The sequence below is a fragment of the Vicugna pacos genome, chromosome 14 (assembly GCF_048564905.1).
Source record: "Vicugna pacos chromosome 14, VicPac4, whole genome shotgun sequence".
NCBI lineage: Eukaryota > Metazoa > Chordata > Mammalia > Artiodactyla > Camelidae > Vicugna > Vicugna pacos.
Genome location: NC_133000.1, coordinates 71,905,916 through 71,925,747, shown reverse-complemented (window position 1 = coordinate 71,925,747; position 19,832 = coordinate 71,905,916). Strand labels below are relative to the sequence as shown.

At 57.4% G+C, this 19,832-nt stretch overlaps 1 protein-coding gene across 1 annotated transcript in view; it reads right to left on the bottom strand.

Annotated features, from left to right (window-relative positions):
- COL4A2 (collagen type IV alpha 2 chain) overlaps positions 1-19,832 on the bottom strand; it is a 161,328-nt gene that overhangs the window by 19,221 nt on the left and 122,275 nt on the right. Inside the window, exons 19-30 of the mRNA XM_072976533.1 lie at positions 18,622-18,732; positions 17,984-18,133; positions 14,379-14,471; positions 13,038-13,201; positions 10,075-10,147; positions 9,882-9,988; positions 8,607-8,808; positions 8,166-8,225; positions 6,586-6,642; positions 5,596-5,703; positions 2,626-2,847; positions 1,006-1,167 (exon numbers count right to left, since the gene is read on the bottom strand). Coding sequence (XP_072832634.1) covers positions 1,006-1,167; positions 2,626-2,847; positions 5,596-5,703; positions 6,586-6,642; positions 8,166-8,225; positions 8,607-8,808; positions 9,882-9,988; positions 10,075-10,147; positions 13,038-13,201; positions 14,379-14,471; positions 17,984-18,133; positions 18,622-18,732 — 1,509 coding nt within the window. The remainder of the gene's footprint in view (positions 1-1,005; positions 1,168-2,625; positions 2,848-5,595; positions 5,704-6,585; positions 6,643-8,165; positions 8,226-8,606; positions 8,809-9,881; positions 9,989-10,074; positions 10,148-13,037; positions 13,202-14,378; positions 14,472-17,983; positions 18,134-18,621; positions 18,733-19,832) is intronic.

The window sequence follows — 19,832 nt, the reverse complement described above, 5'->3', positions numbered from 1 at the left end:
CTAATGCTCCGTGCCCAGGAACAGGCAAGGCCTTGAGCACTGACCCAGAAGCCCCAACCTCCTGCCCGGGGTTCCCGTTACTGTAAACCCGTGGGTAGCACGTTGCCTGGGGATCTGGTGCCACCACAGCTGAGGCCACTCCTGGGTGAGCGTCTGGCTTACGTCTGATCTACGTGCGGCACGGTGCTCCCTAGTGTGAACTGGCTATGGTCCCGGACAAAGCTGTCACCTGCTCACGGCAAAGGAGAGCCCAGGGTCCCCTGGACGATGCCTGATGGACAGCTGGACCCCTGACGTCCTCCCTGCAAGGGCTCCAGCGAGCCAGCACCACAGCGTCGTCCCTGTGCTTCCTGTCCCCCCCAGCCCCACCCCACCTCGCCCCATGGGTTTCCTGAAGGAGGCGTCCTCTTTTCTTCCCCACATCTTCCAGTTTCAGGGAACAATGCCTCTTCAAAGCAGAGCAGGCTTCTGAGCTTTTACAGCGGGAATCTCTCCTTTTTCCTAATGAAATCTTAGCTAGACGCCCAGCACATACAGCAGGAGCGAAGCACCGGCGGGCACCACCAAAGCCTGAACTCGCCTCGTTTGCTGAGATACATGTCTTGTCTCTGGAGCCTGTCAGGACGTGAGCTGCCGAGTGCACATGCTGACACCCCCAGCTCAGGGCCTCGCGGTGTGACTGCACCTGGAGCTGGGCCTTGAAAGAGGGCCTGAAGCTCATTAAAAAAGGTCACGAGAGTGGGTCCTGACCCAGCGGGACAGGGGTCTTTATAAGAAGAGGAGATCAGAACACAGACACACACAGAGGGACGGCCACGCGAGGACACGGAGGAGACGGCCGTGTCATGACGAGGAGAGAGGCCTCAGGAGAACCAGCCCTGCCCACACCTTGATGTGTCGAGAGAATGAATTTCTGCCGTTTAAGCCACACCGTGTGTGGTGTGTCCAGAAGCCCTGTGGCCCTTGGAGCACAGCGGAGAGCCCCCCAGTGGGGTGGGTCCTTACCTCCGAAGCCAGGGGCACCCGGCGGCCCCAAGGGCCCTTCCCGGCCAGGAGCTCCTGGGAAGCCGTGCTGTCCTGGTGGCCCGGGCAGGCCCGGCTGGCCCGACGGTCCTGGGAAGCCCGGCTGACCCTTCAGGCCCGGAGTCCCCGGCATCCCCTGGCTCCCTGCAGGAATCGAGACGAGAGCCGTGAGGCCCACCCCGCAGCGCACTGCAGCGCCTGCCTCCTCACACCTGGCCTGTGACAGCAGGCGCTCGGGGCCGTAGGAAGCCTGGAAAAGGCAGGACGTGCAGGGGACGAGATCGAAGTGCCTCGTACTCTCACCCGGAGAGTTGCTAACGTCGGAGCATAGTTCCTGCCGGCAGTTCTCCTGTTCACATAAATACACATAGAAATAGGTATCTGCCAAACTGACGGCTCACCTGGAGCGCAATTTTAATTAAGATTTTTTCACTGGATGCTGTATTTTGAGCATTTGGCCGCACTGTAAAACGCTCTTCGCGAGCATGTTAAGTGGCTAGTGAGTAACACCCGTCTTTCCGCCTTCTTGCCAGGCGTGGCCGTGCAGACACGGAACCAACTCCTTAAAACGGGTGCTTCGGAAGTCGGAGTTTTCACCAAACCCACTATTCTGCCTGAACCTCTGAAGGTGGGGAGCCTCCCCGGGTGGGGAGGGGCCCTGCGCTGCCTGCGCTCTGTGCTCCCACGACTCGAAGTCGCAGGAAAGAATCCACCCTGAGCACCCTTCTGTGAGAGAGCTCGGGCAGGGACGTCACAATCGCACGGGGGCGAGACCGGCGGGACACGCAGACCCCCGCTCCGGAGCGTGGGGCGTCCCCCTGCCCGTTGAGACCCAGGCTGCGTCCCCCTCGGGTCTCGCAGGAAGGGCGCCTGCTGGACTGATGGCAGCCGGGGGAGGGACGCCCACTTCCTGCACCACAGGAGCCCGCTGCCCGGGCCGGGCGGCTGGGACTGACGACAGCAGTCCACACGTAACAGCTGGTGCGTCTCTGACGGGGACGCCAGGTGGCCCGGCCGTCTCCCAGCCTGCGCTTGAGTGATGCGAGCTCGTTAAAGCCAGGTGTTCTGGGTTCCAAGTGCCCGTGTCGAATACACAAAGCCTTGGATGCCTCACTCACTCACTCACCGAACAACGGGCACCTTCCCGCTCGGCTGAGCGTCCGTCGGTGACGTTGTGAACACTGCGTCTTTTAAACCCACCAGCTTCACCCCCACGGATTAAGCTGCGCCTCAGACCGTCTCTGTCTTCCCCTCAGGCCCTCACTGAGCACGGCCAGGTCCTCTCTCCTCCACACCAGCCGCGCACACGGGGGAAGCATCAGTGAGCCCCACGCGGACTCACGCCAACTCGGGGAGAAGGCGGGTCAGTTATTAATTTGCACTCAGAGAGGAGCTACAGGGGCCGTCCTGCCCTGGCCATGGAGGGTAAACACGGCCAGGGGGTCACCGTCCTAACTGGCCGTGAGGGAACGCTGGCACTGGGAGGAGAGGCAGGACTCGTGCCGCGCGGTTCTCTCCTGATCTCAGGAGGGCTTTCTGGCCCTCCCTCAGGAGCCGCGGTGCAGCGCGTTGGGCCCCCCCGCTCCTGCCATGGCGACTTACCCCGGAATCCAGGCGGGCCTCTCTCTCCCGGAGGACCTCTCAGTCCAGGGTGTCCAGGCAGTCCAGCGTCTCCCCGGGGCCCGGGCTGGGCCCCCAGGACTTCTCCAGGAAGGCCCCTGTCCCCCGGGGGCCCAACTGGCCCTGGCAGGCCCGAGGGACCTGCGGCCCCATCCAGACCAGGGGGGCCTACTGCGCCTTTGGATCCTCGGGGCCCCACGAACCCTGCAGGGAAACACAAGTCATCCCCGTCACCGGAGGGCGGCGTCACGGCGTTCTAAGAGAGGTCCGAGCAAGAGGCAGGAGGCAGCCGGGGCTGGCCCTGGGCAGCCAGCTTGAGCCCTGGCCCGTCGCTGGCCGCCCTCCGCCGTCTGGCCCCAGCCCTACGATCTGGCTAAGGAGGACACAGCCTCTGAGCTTAAATCTTCGTCATTCCCAGGACCCTGTGTTGTGCAAATAATCCCAGAGAAGAGTTTCCAGGCCGTGTGTGCAGGCAGAGCCCAGCAGGCCAGGACAGCCAGACCCTCAGAGCCCAAACTCTGCCCCCATAACTCCCCCTGCTACTAAACCCCTGGTCATCGGTCAGTTCAGAGATGCTCTGAAGGGGACTCGACACCCCCATTGCCTCCTGCCACCTGCCACGTCCAGGCGGAGGCCCGCGTGGCCACGTGCTGGGAGAGTTGTGACTTTCCTGGATGCGTGGGCTATGGCCTCACCACACCACGTCCCCGCTCAGGCCCTCCCCGCGATGTGACCTCAGACTGAACTGCAAGAGTGACAGTCACACGTCGGTCCAGACGGAAAGCCTCCGAGGTCACTGCTGCCACGGCTGCAGGTGGGGGTGTGGGAAGCACAGAGCCCTCCCCCCGACCCGTGGGGTGAGCCTGACGGAAAGCTGCCACCTCCCGGGACGGCGGGCTGACCGTGGCAGCCGTGTCGGGAACGTGGAACAAGGCTAACCCGAGTACTGATCAGCTGGATCACGTGACTTCCGCACAGGAGGAGGGAGCTTTTGTGGAAACGATGAATCTGCTCACGGGAACAGTGGGCTTCACTCTGCATGTGGACCTTCTCTCTGGAATGGACTTCCTCTGGGTTTTGCCATCTTTGAAGGTGGGCCTTTCATTTTCTTCCGCACGTGGTGGTGGGAGCATCCGGCACATTCCATCCCCATAAAAAGAGATGTGTGTTTCGAGCCTGGAAGCTCAGTTCCTCGTTTGCGCTTCCCTCTGGTCTCCCCAACCTCCCGCTTCACTCGGGGGCTACACTTCACTGCACAACAGGCTCTCGTCTACACCCGGTGGCCTGCCCAGATCCTCTGATGACAGCACACAGCCTCCTTTCTCACTCCAGGCAGTTCAAGTCTGCTTGGCTGGGCATCAAATTCTAAGATTACGACTCACCCTTCTTATTCAAAGCCAGGAGGTTTTAACAAATTAGCATCTTCTCAAAACAATTCACACTTAACTTCAGGATCTGTGATATCACCAAAGTGACAGAGCTGTAACTTCTAAACCCCCGAGCGTGGCAGCAGACTGGTACCATCTGAGCCTCTGGTATGTGGGCAGAAACACTCTCCTTCGCTTCTCTCCAAAGGCTTGATAAAGGACCCAGGGACCATGCCTCCTGACTTTGCAAACCACGAAGAGGCACCAGCACGAAAGGCACCAGCTTCGAGGTCTGCAGCAGCCTCTGTGGGCTGCAGCACCGGACCCGGGGCCCACGCAAAGTCCAACGCTGAGGAGTCAACCAACTGCCGGTAAAACACGATTCATCTTTGCTGAAAACATTTGCTCGGGGCTAAATCTACGGAGCCTGCTGTTCTGTGTGGCAGTCCGGACGTCTGGAGTGTTCCATTTAGTTTCTGGAGCTGAGTTTGAAAGGAATGCTGACAAGCCGGAGGGCAATCATGGAGGGGCAGTCAGAATGCTGGGGGCACGGAGGTTATGCCAGAAAGAGAAAGTTCGCATTCCTGGGGTCGGCTCTGCCCGTTCACGAGATGTCCGTGGGGAACGTGGCCGGGTTCCGGGTGTCCGTGAGGCCCGGTTATGAAGAGAACTGCTGGCTCAAGGAACAACCAGCGAACAGCCTCGGAGGAGGCAGACTTCACCCCAGCCGAGCAAGGACTTCCCAGCAGTGAGAGAGAGTCGGTGTTCCACAGGTGCCGGCGGCAGGAGTGACTCCAGCAGAGGCTGGGAGAGCACGTGGCCGGGACCTGGCGGGAGACGTCCAGCTTGGGTGGCCTTGGTGACTTCCACGGCTTTGTCTAGGTAACGCGGTTCCCCAGCGCCCGGGCCTCTGCGCACAGGCAGCACGGCCACGCCCCCGCGCAGCGTCCCGGCCGGCGCCACCGAGGGGCACCCAGGTCTGAGGCCACTGAGCCGTGTTCTAGAACACGCAGGCCCCCAGGCAGGTACTTCCGACCTCTCACCACAGTTCACTCCTGGAAACACGTTCATTTTCCTCCACATGGAGCTTAAAGGATTCAGCTCTTTTAGTCCCTAAATGGCTTTCATGATTCTTTGCTGCGTCAAATGTAGATGGAATGGTTCAAACTGTTCACTCAGACGAGCTGCAGACTGTGGCGCGGGCAGGCGGCGCTGTGACCCGCAAAAGCACAGGTGCTCTGTGTGGCGCTAGGTGTGCGAGCAGCAGGCCAGGACTGGACGATGAGCCATAACGACAAGACCAGGAGAGGGCGACATCGTGCGCCCTTAGAATGTTCCATACCGACCAGGGCAAAACCCCTCTGCGCCCCGTCCCCTTGTCCTGCAAGATCTGTAAGTTTCTTCTGCTGGCACGACGTCAGTGATGAAGAGGTCGTTCTTTAATTTCCCAAGGGCGAGAACAGAAGCCGTCACCGAGCGTTTGTCGAAACAGTTTCTAAGCGTTAAACGGCACTAGTGCTGGGCACCCCGATCACACAGTCACCTCCCGAATCTAGGGGGCCAGGGGTGTCCCACCCCGACTCACCTGGGGGTCCTGGGAATCCCTCCCGGCCCGGGTCTCCCGGGAGACCCTTGAGCCCTGGTGATCCGTCAGCTCCGGACAATCCTGGAATCCCTCTGAGGCCTTTGACACCTAAACAGCCCAAAACCAAGACACGGTCAGAGCCCCACGAGGCAAGCCCAGCAGGACGCGAGCAGCAGAGGGTCAAGTCCGCGCCTGACTTAACACGGCGTCTATGAAACCAGGAAGTGAGGAGGCTGGGGGACGTCAACTCTGAAACAGGACCTGTGACAGCCAAGGGACGACCAGCTCGGCCAAGGGTCAGTCTGCACCGGAAACTAAGTGTCTGTCTACACCAGCAACTAAGTGTCGTCTACCCGGGATACAAGTGTCCGTCTACACCAGCAACTAAGTGTCGTCTACACGGGAAACTAAGTGTCCGTCTACACCAGCAACTAAGTGTCATCTACCCGGGATACAAGTGTCCGTCTACGCCAGCAGCTAAGAGTCATCTACCCAGGAAACTAAGTGTCCGTCTACACCAGCAACTAAGAGTCCGTCTACCTGGGAAATCAAGTGTCCGTCTCCCCCACGATTGTGTGGACAAACCCCAGCCCTGATGATCTGTTGTCGTCTCACTCAAAACCCCAAAGAAATAATCCCCCAGCGTCGATCCTCTTCCCATAACCCTGGGACACAAAGGGATAAAAGCACAGAGCTAGCTGTTCTGTCCCAGCCTTAAAGGGGCGCCTCTGTCTCTGGCCACCAGGTCGGGCTGGAGCTGAGGCTTGAGTTCTGTGTGGCAGGGACCCTCTCTCTTAGCCTGGGGTTCAGTCGCCACTGACTTTCCTAGAGATGAGAGGAAGTCGGCTTCCTAAGGAAGCTGCCAATGTGCAGTGGGGTACTGAGAACACAGCGACGTCCGAGCGGGGCCACATGGGGGCAGAGGAAGGCGAGCAGAGGGGAGGGGGTGGTGCAGATGCGCAGAGAGAGGCTGGAGGTGCCCTTCCTTACCTGGGGCGCCTGGGGGGCCCGGCAGGCCTGGCGATCCCTTGGGCCCTCCGATGCAACCTGGGAGGAGAGAAAGGGAGAGCTGTAGCCGCCTTCAACACCGAGCCCCGCGGCTTCAGGTGTTGCCAAGGTCCAGAGCACCAGCCACAGAAAGCAGCTGCCATCTTATGATCAGGGTGATCTAACGACTTGATGAACCTTGATGCCGATGGGATTAGAAGTTTAACTTCATTGTGTGACCAAGTCAGAAATTCATATGAAACGCAAATGAGACTGGGCGCCGTGCTGGCCGAGGTCCCCCCTCACTGAGGGCAACACCCACACGCAGCCGCCATCCATCCCCGTCAGTCCAAGTGAATCCCTTTCCTTGGCTGGAAATGCACCCCTGGGACAGAGGAGGCTTCTGATTTCAAAAGGAATTCTTTGACTTCTCCTTTGTGACTCTGGCTACTTTCGGAATTAGCCATAGTAACTCCCTGCTGTGAGCGGTGCAGAAGGAAACCCCGTGACAGCCACTTGTGGCTGGTGACACTGTGCGGGGGGGGGGGGGCGGGGAAAAGCAGGCCCAGCAGTTCCTGGGGACGTCCCTGGTCTGTCTGCCTGTGACTTGGGAGGGCTCCTATCTTGGCTAGACAATGGCCAAAGAGGGGCTTTGGCCACCTCTGTCATCCGAGGGGTCTGGGTGCAGAGCTCAGCACAGGTCGTAAAAGGAAGGAGCCTGGCTGTGGCCCAGGGGCTCTGCCTCGGGCCCACAGAGCCTCACACCAGCTCTCTGCAAGCCCCGGGTTGCCATCCCTGCTCTGCGTCCCCCGCCCTGAGCGCCTGGCCCGTTCCCGCACGCACGCAGGGGACCCTGGATTCTGGTGCTGCTTCCGATCCTGGCCTTTATCTGGAGAGTTTTGCCCAAACTCTCAACTGTCACTTGGGAGCTGCCGTACAGATGTGCTGCTGGCCCCTTCGCCTCCGCCAAACTCATCCTCTCTGCTCCACTCCCCAAAATCCTGATCGTGGATCCTGCGTCCCCTCCTGTCCTGGACTCAGAGCTCTCCTGGGCCCCCCACCTCCATGTCCAAGTCCACCCTGGCTGGAGACATTGTCTGTCCGATGGCAGCCGGGCCAACTTCTGGATGGTCCCTCTCCTCTTAGTCCCTCACTAAGTCCAGGTCACCTGCACCCTGTCCTCATCCTCAGCCCTGCCCCTCCCAGCGTTCATCTCTCACTGGACCAGACTTCTCACAGACACCTGGACTCAGTCCTCACCCTGCCAACAAGCAAGCAATTCACAGCTGCCCTTCACACACACAGAGACGTGCTTTAGGTATGAATGTACTTACCTGCGGAATTCTCACCGACATTACGAACTGACGCTTTGTACCGTGGGGACACCTTAGTGACCCAATGGTTCTCACGTCTGCCCTGCCATTAATTCTGAGCTGAGGCAGATGGAGCGCAGCTCCAGGGCCGCACGCGTTTGTGCTTCTGGTGGCAGCTCCATGCCCACGGCCGGGGCTCACACCTGTTCCTCATGAGCCCACACTCCACACCCCGAGAGCTCTAAGGCCACCTGGCGGGGATCGCAGTACCTGGCTGGATGGTCTCCTGTCCATCTGCTCCAATGGGCCTTTTCACACCTGTATCACAATCTGGCACAAGACACAGGGACAGAGTGAGGCGACTGTGTGACAACGGGAAGTGACTGGCGTGTCCTGAGTGTGGGGTGGGGAGGCTGGGATGGGCAGGGAATCAGAGGCCCATTGCTGAACTTCCGTGCTCAGCCTCTGTGAGTCTAGCACAGAGGAGAGGCCCCATGTTCCAACTGGTGGGAGGAGGCTGCAATGGGTCCAGAAAACCCCGCGGCTGGGTGTCGCTTGGATGTGCTGAGAACCAATGGTGCGACAGACACAGCGTCTCCTGTGGCCGCCCCCAACCCCTGGGGAATTCACACGCTGCCCAGGAAGAACAGGGATGTTGAAGCATGAACAGCGTCTCATGACTGGAAGCCACAGGCGTGGGACCCTCCATACCTATTTGTCCCGGAGTGCCTGGGGGGCCAGGAGGCCCAGGGAAGCCTGGTGGTCCAGGTAATCCAGCATCTCCGGGGAAACCGCGGTCGCCTTTGGGGCCAGGCAGGCCCAGTCCTGGGGGGCCGCTTTCTCCTGGAATGCCCTTGGTGCCGGGTGCTCCTGGGTAGCCTGCATCCCCTGGGGGGCCTTTGATGCCATCACCCTAGGAGAGATTCGGTTTCGCGTGTACCATATACGGAAACTTCACATTCAGCCATATTCCCAGCTCCCCTCCCTGTCCCCCGAATTCTGTGCTATGGATATGGATACAGAGCAGGAAGACGGCAGAGGCGAGCAGGAACCGGCACCCATGGTCTGACCAAGTCCCAGAAACAAAGGACAGACTATAGCAGCCACGAGCAACACACTAGAATGCAGTTCTGGAAGGCGTATGAGTCTGTTTTTCTTTTTCCGAGCCACTAGCGCCCTGCTTGGACCTTCATTCTCAGTGAGAATTCTGCAGGAGGACAGTTAGGCACAGATTTGGAACAACAGGAACAGGAATGCGTTGTTTTACTGTCAAGATTTAGCGTCTGTGACCCATCGGAAACAGAAAGGGAGTCTGGTCTGGACAAGAGAGAGCAGTGTGCTCATTAGAAGTAAGAAGAGATGGTAGGATGGAGGAGCAGGAAGCTGGGCCCCGTCCTGCTCAGGAAGCCACTCAGCAGGTGCGGAAGCCGGGGGTGGGGCCAGAGCGCTCAGAGGGGAGGGGCCGGGAGAGCCAGGGGTTAGGACGGTGCTGAGGGCACCCGGAGGGCAGGGTGGGGTCCGGGAGGGGGGAGGGGGAGTCCGGCCCCAGCGGTGTCCACCCTCCCCCGTCTGGCTCCGCCCTCCTCCGTCTGGCTCCGCCCTCCCCCGTCTGGCTCCGCCCTCCCCCGAGGGCTCTGCAGGTTTTCAGACATCCTCTTTCCACCACCTGCATGTCTATGTCAAAAATGAAGCTTCATATTTTATAACTGATCCTGGGAAACGGCGCTCTACCCTGTGTCCTAGAGCGTCCCGCCTCGTTCTCCGCTGCGCCAGGAGGGATGTTTACGGGCTGTTTCTTGTAAACGTTCCCTCTTGGCTTGGCTTCCAGCCTGACTCACTGTTTCCTGAAAACTACGATCTCTGCTCATTAAAAGAGGACGGTTTGCCAGGGAGGGTTCAGTGCGGAGCCAGCACGTCCAGCTTGGGCGTGCGGGGACATGACCCATCAGCGTGGGGCTGGGCCACCCCACCCCCGCGGTGACTCACAGGAGGGCCTGGGAGGCCTGGGAAGCCATCGAGTCCATCTCGCCCCGGGAAGCCATCGTCCCCTTTCGTCCCTGGCACACCTGGGACACCGGGCTGTCCTCGCTCACCTGGGAAAGGATTGCAGTGTGAGTCTACTCAGGCCGGCAGCCCGGGAAGGGGGACGGTCCACAGATTCCTGGCCACAAAGACTGACCTTTGGTGGTGATTGTTCTGGAATCTCCCTTTACTCCTTTGGGCCCAGGAGGTCCAGTCTCACCAGGGGCTCCCTGTGGACACAAACACAAAGTCTCTTTCTCCTTCCTACTGTTAGGGCACCTGGGAAGACAATGACTTTCCGTTTATACAACTCGAGGGTCTTTATCTGTCATCAAGCCCAGAGCCAGAGACTTCTGTCCCTGGCCGCCTGGCCCAGCACCACCCATCACAAAAGGCTTTGAGTGCTCGAATGTGGCCAGTGTGCCTGAGGCCCTGCATTTTTAATTTTAGTCGAAACTTTTTTTTCCTATGGTGGTAGTGGGGGTTGAACCACTGAGCTATACCCTCCCCACAGTGGTCAAAACTTAATGGAAGTAGCCACACACGGCTGGACAGTGAAAACCAGAACAAAGGATGGTCCCCAGATGGGTAGCCCAGCTTCCCGGGGGCTTGTTAGGAATGCAGAGCCTCGGGCCCCACCCCAGGGCACCTGAACCACAATTTGCATTTCAGCAAAATCCCGGGGGTTCATAAACTCAGTGACTTTGATTTACTATTTTTATTTAGTTTTTATTTTATTGGTGTTTTTGGTTGTTGTTTCTGTTGTTAATGGAGGTTCCGCCCCCAGCGTGAGCTCACTAACTCTGCAGAAGCTATGCGCTCCCACACCAGGCTGCCAGCTCTAACCCCGGCTTTGTGGAGCCCAGGCAAGAAGCAGGCCTCCAAGCACAAAGCAGGGGTACTTGGGGCCGTTTGACACAGAGAACAAGACAGCCTGTCTTCCTAACTGAAGGGAACCAAGGTTTAGAGACAATTCTTCGCAGGAACACACTTCAAGCTGTACACCCTCATTCGGGTCTTTCAGTGAGCAGAAGCTAGCCGCTGAAGACCTCAGGGCGCGTTTTAATGAGCGCGATACGTTAGTTTGGGACAAGTCTTGGTTGCTGTTATTCACAAGAAGATGGGAACTTTTAGTGTTGGTTTCATTAAATGGAATGTTTCAGGTGATTATGAGCTCTTTCCTCCGAAAAAAATTCCACAGGCACTTGATGTATTGATTCAGTTCTTTGCAGGGAAGGGTGACATTCTTTCAGTGTCCAGAACAGCGTCTCACACCCAGGAGGCGCTGGGCGAATGGATGGGCGCGTGGACTCATTCACTGACCGCCTGCTGCGCTCCGAGCCTCCATCAGACCCTACTGGTGTGCATAGAAGGTGACGTCTGGGTACACGCTCAGGCGTTCCTGTGGCGATGTGACCGGCGACACGTAAACGTATAATTAGATGCAAGGTAGACACGATACCTAGGTGTTTGAACACACGTGCTGTGGATGCGCAAACACCCTGGTGAAAGCACGTGCCCTCGGGAGAGTGTAGACACAACACAGGCACAAAACGCGATGCCTCTGACTTCTAGGCAATATTCAGCCATTTTATAAACAGTTGAAGATCCCACAGGTTCTGCCCTGTTTAGTTTGGAGTCTCACCACGGACACTTTTTCTGAACATTTGAACAACATGCTGAGACGGCCATGACTTGGAGACGGTATCATTTTTAAACTAGGAGAAAATGTAGCACCGACTGTTCGGCTGAATACAATGACTTGTCTCCTGAGGAGCCCCGGGCACTGGAGCAGCGAGGTGCTCTGCACCCCGTCTTCTCCGCAAAGCTCCTGCCCACGAAGCCCTCCTGCGCCAGCAGCTCTGAGCAGCCACCATGTCGCTGCGTCTGGACACGGAGTCACAGCATCTTAACCGTCCTTGGCCACGTGCCCTGGGCACTGGTTCCTCTACTGCTGAGAACATCGAACAACAGCTTTTCGCTTCACGCATCTCTTGCAGTTCTCTACTTAAAAATAAATCAGAAATATAATTTCTATGCCTTCACCTGAAATTTGCTTTGAATCGTTGGTGAGTTAAGACCTGCCACAGAGAAAGAGCTGCTCCACGGTCTTTTCGTAAGAAGTAGAATGAAGTCCACTGGGCTGTGGGACGCCCAGGGGTCCGTGGGCAGAGCATCATTCACCCAAAGTAAATGCACGGTTCACTTGGAAGTCTCACTTTTTGTTGAGTTAAGGGAGACTTTATAAAAAGCTAAATCGGTCCTACGCTAAATTTCAAGAGGTGAATGCTCAGTATGTAAGATACTTTACATTCAAATGCTAGCAGGGTTGTTTTTTTTTAAATATAATTCACATATCATAATATTAACCGTTTTAAAGTATACAACTCAGTGTTTTGTTTTGTTTTAGTATTTTCACAAGGTTCTGCCACCATTCCTGTGACCTAATTCCACAGCATTTTCATCACCGACAGAAGAGACCACCACTCGCGTTCCGCCCCCCCAGCTCTCGGCGACCACCAGGCCACCTCTGTCTCTGGGTCCGCCTGTTCTGGACTCTCACTCGGGCACCGTACAGCATCTGTTCTCTCGCATCTGTCTTACGTCACTCGGCACGTCTTTGAGGGGCGCCACCCCGTAGCGTGCGTCAGCTGGCGCTCCTGTGGACGGCTGAATAACCCCCCGTGGGCAGGCAGCCCACGTTTGCTCTGCCCGTTCAGCAGCTGATGGGCATTTGGGTTGTTCTCGCTTTCCGGCTCGGACCGCCAGTGCTGCCGTGCGTGCGCTGCACGTGCGCACGTCGATGCACAGGTTTTGACGTGGACGCGCGTCTGCAGTTCTCCTGGGTCTGCACTAGGAGGGGGCTTTCTGGGTCACATGGCACACCTACGTTGGACTTTCTGAGGAAGCATCACACTGTTTCCCGTAGCGGCTGCCCCATTTCACATCCTTACCAGTAAAAGCTTTAAAATCCCTCCTGGTGTTTCTGAATGGAGCCCCGGGTGCACAAGGGCTGTTGCTCTGAAGTGGGGTTAACTTGACAAATAAAAGCCGGAAACGGGGGAGCAGGCACAGGTGTCAAGGATATCCTTCTGGCCTCGTGGTGAGCGGCTCTCTTACCTTGAAGCCCGGGAATCCGGGGATGCCATGCTGGCCCGGGTCTCCTTGGCCGCCTTTCCTCCCCGGCTCCCCATTGATGCCCGGGAAGCCCTTGGGTCCTGGCAGCCCCGGAAGGCCCCCGACGAACTGGTCGCCCTCTGCACACCTACAGTCCCCGGCATCACCTGTGGGGGGGGTGCGTGTTAGTCATTCAAGAAGCAGGTTTTAAACACTCCTGCTGGCTCTGCGGGGACAGGAGGTCCAGGTGGGCAGGGGCTAAGGACACACCACACTCTGCACACCACCTACTCTGGTCCTCACACTCTCCTTCTTAGATGAGAGGTACGAGTTACTGGTCTCCTCGGGGTGCAGAATTCTCTGACTCAATGTTTAAACATTTGCCAGATTTAGTGAAGACACTTAAAGAGGTGTGGATGGAGTTGGGGAGTCGGCTGTGGGAAGGCTCTGCTGGGCCTCAGGGGTCGGGGGAGGAAGGACCAGGGGGAAGGGGAACTGGAGGGAGGGCAGCCTGGCAGCGGCCATGGGCTTGGAGACCAAGGTCATGGTGGGTGAGGAAGAGATACGTGCCCTCCCTTCTATCTGGCCGCGGCTGGACCCACCCGAGCTTGTGGCTGGCGGTAGGGTGGGCTCCCGGGGCACGGAGGGCGACAGGTGATGGCTCAGGGGGCCGAGCTGCACCGCTGACCCTTGATGCCTGATTCCTGCAGGCGGCCCCATCCCCGATGGGCCTGATGCAGCCCACGCCCCACACTCACCCCAAAGGTCTGGGGGGGTCACACGCCGGGACACCCAGGGCTGGGAGAGCTAATAGGGCCCACCGAGGTCCCCCCGGCTGGCCATTCCCCACAATGATGGTGACATCCGAGTGCAGCGGGAGAGGAGCGCTCATTCCCACTGCCCCTCCGCCCCGCCGGGGAGCGAGGGCCGGGCAGGCACGTTGCTCCGAGTCTCGGCACCTCGCTCAGGGTGTCGGGTCAGGGCCAAACCAGACGATGACCCTACAGCCCTTTGCAGACACTCGTTACAATTTCTAGGAGCCGAGCACTCGGATGAATCATCTGAATTCAGCCTGTGACGTCACTGCACATCTTTTTTCTCCCATGTTGGGCCCTGTGCTCCCTAAAAATTCAGTGATGAGGGTGGCGTACAGAACAGAGACAGGGGAGCCAACTGAGAGCAGGTGCACAGAAAATGCAGAGACTACGTCCCCGTGTGGTGTCCTCGGGGGTGGGGTGTGGGGTGTGGGGAAGGGGCTCCTGCTCATCTCAGAGCCAGGGAAGGGGTGACGTGGCTCCAAAGGGCCAAGGAGCTCCCGCCCCCTTCACTCCCAGCCATCCTCACCTTTCCATCCTTTCTGTCCACGAGCCCCGGGGAAACCCGACGGCCCCGGGTAGCCTATCCTTCCTTTTGATCCTTTAAGGCCGAAAAGGAAACCTGAGGAGAAAACCCACAAGGACGGCAGGTTAGCACAGCCTGGGACCTGCACCGCCGAGCCCCGTGTCGGACTTTTACAGCTGAGTCTCCCGCAGGGGGTGACCCCCACACTCCAGCGCCATCTTGACTCCTCTTCAGAAAGCCATCGCTCCCAGGGTTGCAAAGACATGTGAGCATCTCTGATTTTAGTTTTTCCATTAAAATCTAGAAATAGAAATCTTTACTTTTCAGAAAGACTGAGTCCAAAACAGAGTTGATTTTTTTTAACCACGTATTTTCCTCATGTGCTAAAGACTTGGGTTCTAAGACCACCACAACTTCTGGTTCCCAGAAGGACAAAAACCAGACCAAAACAGAACCATAAAGGATGTTAAATGACTCGCTTCCCCATTCTGTCCTCTCCCCTGGAAAAGGCGCACCCCTGTGCACCTCCCCCCAGCAGCACCGTCTTTCCTGTTGTACTCCGTCGGGTGCACACGTACACACGTGCACACATGAGTTTGTGCAACTGGATAACTTGTGATCCATCCCTCCCACCCCACCCTCACCCCCTCACTAGGATCAGGGCACGTCAGAAGTCCTGCCCCGTCTGCAGGGCTCTGACAGTTCGTCCGGCGAGGAAAGCCCACAAGACTCTCCACGTCCCACCCGAGCGCGGCGCCACCTTGTGGTGAAAGCGGGGCTGCGCATTCGCGGGAAGCACCGCTGCGCCTGTGGACTCCAGGGGTCCAGCTCCGCGGTTTGCAGAGACGGGCGCGCCCTAGAGAGGGCTGTGCTGGCTGGGGGGCTGGGGGAGACCCAGAGCTGAGTCTGGGGCACGCACAGTTGGAGATGCCCGCGAGACACAGAGGGTGACAGCGTGTCAAGTTAACAGCCGGGCTGGGTCTGCAGCTGAGAGTCCAGAGCAGGGCTAGAGACACGGACAGGGAGAGCTGGCTCCTAACCAGCATTTAAATTCCTGGGAACGCAGGAATTGGCTCGGTGGAGAGTGCAGAGACAGGAACGCTGTCGTCTGCTGGATGGTGGAGGAGGAAGAAGGAGGAACTAACAACGGAGTCTCAGGAAGAAAGACCAGAGAGACAAGTGGGAGAAGAGGGCATCATGGAGCCGTGGACGAAAGCGTGCAAAGCGGGGCAGGTACCAGCTGCGTCCTGTGCAGCTGGGAGGATGGAATGGAGCAAACGGCACCCAGGATGTGGCTCCCCGGGTCACAGGTGACCAGGTCAAGGGCATGTCAGTCCAGTGGTGGCCTGATGGCTGTATGTTACGTCTGCAGGCGCTCCTGATACAGGAGGAGAAGCTGGTGTCACAGGCAGTTACTGATCATGGACACTACAGGGACGCCAGCTTTTTAAATCTGAGACAAAGATGTGGTGGGTGCTCCTCGCAGTTAGAAAAGGTGCTTCATGGCCATCTTCAGGTGCCGTCCTGCCTCCTTCCTACACTGTTTTTTCCTTATCTGATCAATTAATGATTTCAAACAAGTCCCACAGAAGAGCATTGTGCCTCTGAGGTGTTTCCAACACGACTTTCCTGGAGAGGCCAGAGGCCACGACAAACCTGGGGGTTGCTGACTTCCGGAGCACAGTGGACCCGCCCCGCAGCCGACTCGGTGAACTGAGCTGCAACTGGGAGCGAGCAAAGTGTTTGGTCAGAAGACAGACCGACTTCACGGTTTGATTTTGCTGGAATGGCAAAAGGCATTCTGGTTTCCATTAGTAAAACTGGGTGAAATGCAGTTAACAAGAGAAGAATCCAACAATTTCATTCCCAGGGAAAAGCTGAACTCTCTGGGGCTCAGGGTCATTGATACTAAATTGTGACTCTACACAGAGCCATTTTAAAAGGCCATTACTGTTGGCTACTTTTTGTAGAAGTGATTGCTTTAAAAAAAGCGATTTGGGAACATTGTGTCTCATAAAGTAAAATAACTATTTCAAGAAGAACGAAGGTATATACTTTAAAAACTTTAAGTTGATAAAATGTATCAGACACTGTTTCATCTACTTTATAAATTCTCCCTTCTCTAACAATATGGACCACAAATTAGTTAATCTGTTTTCAGATGACTTACGTTAAACCTGTGATTTACTAAGCAAGATTTTTAAAGCCAGTTGGTGGGTGTTTGTATCTGTATCAAAACGGAGTTTAGTTACAGGAATGATGGCAAGGGGTGGCCTTCGACCACAGCCTTTAAAGAGGTATATGCTCAGGCTTTTATCTTTGACACGTCACGTTTTGTTGCCAAAAGGGGAAAACTCAACAGATACCATTCACTCCGGAAATGCACTCCTCGTAGAAACTTAGCCATTATCACAAATGACACAGTAGTAAGTATTACTGCCAGGATAATAAAAAGTATCAGAGATAATGCCTCTCAAATTATTCGGCAAATTCCAGGGCAACGTCTGCATCCAAAATCTTTCAAGAGTGTGAGAAGCTGGTTTCTGCAGCTGGAGGAAAACTGGGAACATAGAACCACAGTGACTTAAGTATCGACTGCAGAACACCAACTAGAACCAGAGAGGCAGGAGTGTGTACAGACGTGCTTCCGATGCCTCTGACAGTCCTCCTTCTAAAGAGACAGCAAAGAGAAGTCGTCTTCCGTCAGCAACGAAAGCCCGGTCTCCGAATTTGCCTCTAACCCAGACCGCACGCCATCCGCCAGCACGTGTGACGACAGGAAGCTGCTGGGGTGATTGGGGTGATGTGAGGAACTGCAAGTCATATATTTTCAAAACAAGATGCTGAGTTGTGTCCAGGTCATCTGGAAACAGCAACTTCATCTCTTCTTCGATTTTACGATGTCCAAAGTGTAACTCTAATCTTGGAAGCTGAGAAAATAACGGTTTTTGACAGACAGCACGTCTCCCCACCCCCTGGAGCATTCTCAACAGAAGCATGAGCCCCAGTTGTGCTGGAGCCTGGAAAGGTCCAGACGTCCTGCTGGTCCGGCTTGTAGGCTCTCGGCGTCTTCCGTCTGGGCCGCCCCACCCCGTTACAGGTGGTGCGGCCCCTCCTCCTGGCACCAGGCTTTGTCACCTGCTCAGTGGTAGCTCTGGCTCCACGGGGCCGAGAAGGCAGATTGTCAAGTCGGCTTAACATGTCGGTTCACCGAGGGCAGGGGCTTCACGTCTGGGAGGGAGGCCCCGGCCTGGGGGACTGTGTCTGGAAGTTACTGCGAAGACACCTGCCGGCCTTCAGCTCACAGCTGCTTCCAGACTACACCTCCTGGATGCGTTGCCGAAGGACCGATCTCCCCGGAGCCGCCGGCAGCCAGACGTGCCGTGCAATGCCCGCGGACTGCTGATTCTCAGCGTGGTCACAAGGCTTTGCCCTCTTCCCTCACCAGCTTCTCCTGTCTGCACCCAGGGCGCCTGCTACGCCCTCGTCCATGCCCACCGCCTAGTTCACAGAACTGTTTAGCAGAAAAACCCAAGTGAAGTTTCAGTGGGGCCAGGCATCTTTGTCTGGACACTGGGATGCACCTCCCTGTATTTCCATGCACTTACCGTCTGGTCCAGGTGGTCCAGGAGGGCCAGGGGGCCCTCGGAGCCCTGGCTGTCCATCAGTTCCTGGTGGGCCGGGGTACAGTGCAGGGACACCCGGCTCTCCTGGGAAGCCTTTCGGTCCCATTTCCCCAGGCAAGCCTCTCTTCTCATCTGAAAACCCAACAATCACAGCACTGTGAGACTTGTGGTCTTCCCCCGCTGCACTGGCCCTCCTGCCCACGGGAGACCCCAGCTGGGCTAGCGGTTTACGGCCCAGGCAGTCATTTGAGGGCAGATGCTGCTGGTATATTTCAACACCATCTTTCTGCTCTAAAAAGCCCCCTCCTTGCCCCTGGAGGATGGCCAGAGACTTGCTGGAACGCCTGGCAATGACACTGGATGATTCCTGTGGTCTTCTGGCCACCTGACGGAGTCACACTAGCTGTCATCAGCAGCATGTCTAACCTAGTTAGGGAGCCACCGTCCCAGGTGCAGTGGTCCTGTGACGACATCCAAACACGTGTTTGAGATGCATTAGAGCTGCTGGGCCCAGGGTACAAGACAGAGCACCGGCCGAAGGCTGTGCAGCCAGCGAGGGGCCATGGTCTACGTGAGACCCAAGGGGACACCTTTGTCTTGACACCCCGGATGCAAGTTACCTTCATCTCTGACGGACGTGCCAGGGAGACCTGGCGGGCCGGGGTCTCCTGGCTCGCCCCGGGCTCCCGGGTCCCCGAGGGCTCCTGGGAATCCTGGGTCACCTCTGGCACCTGGAGGGAGACAGTCCCACGGTGAGAACAAGATGTTGCCCAGGACCCGAGGTAGACGCTCACTTCCTCGCTGACCGCGTATTTGCCAACACCCTGTGCATCACAGGCGGCCTGGGGTTCGAATGTTTGACCCACAGTGGCTCCTGCTTTCAAGGAGCTCGTTCCCAGCCAAACAGGGCCGATACAAACATCCTATAGACACTACAGGAAAAGAGAGGCACGGAAGGCCCGGAAGATAGGGATGTTTCAAAGTGGGGGAGGATTATTTGGGGGAAACCTGGTGTCGAGGGACTGTAGGCAATGAAAACAACAGAAGCAGATGACGTTCTGGAGCTCCTGACCGTGCACCAGGCTCAACGTTACAAATGTCACCTGCATTTGGTTCCCATGAAGATGTGTGTCCGGCCAGTGTCACAGCCCTGGCGTCACAGAGGGGCAGGCCAGTGGGGTTCATGGAGAAGGCTGATGGGGACAGATGACACGGCCAAGGGAAGGACACCCAGGGGACCTCAGCCCAGCTGAAGGCACAGAGGAGGGGAGCCCTGAGCGGGACACCGGAGGGTCGGGGTCCAGGGAACGTCGTGGAAAATCAGGCCGGTCAGAGCTGAGGCAGCGGGAAGGAGTGAGACGACCGGGCTCTCGGGCAGCAGGCGCCAAGCGGGGGCTGGGGGCTGACTCTCTGAACCCCCTTCCCCGAGCCCCAGCTCTTGCCCCGACTGACTGTTCATAGCTGTTTGCTGGATAAATAACAGAGGTGACTGCTCTCACAGAGCCTCCCCCTAAACAAACAAACGCCAGGGGCTGCGCTCCCCCCCGTGGCCGTGGGAGCAGCCGCGCTTCGCCGCGGAGCGCGTTGTTCTGCGGGACAACCGGGAACCGGGAACCGGGAAGGGGGCTCGCGAGCCTTCATCTGTGTGGCGGTGCCTGATGGTTAGGGAAGATCTCAGTGATCTTTAATTTTTTAATCTCAAAAGGAAGTCCTTAAGAGAAGGAGAGATTTGCTGGGCCTCCTGCTTGACATGTCCCCAGAAGGGGTGGGAGATGTGACCCTGCATCCTGTGCTGGGCTCGGCCGCTGGGGAAGGGCTGGAGGGCTGGGCT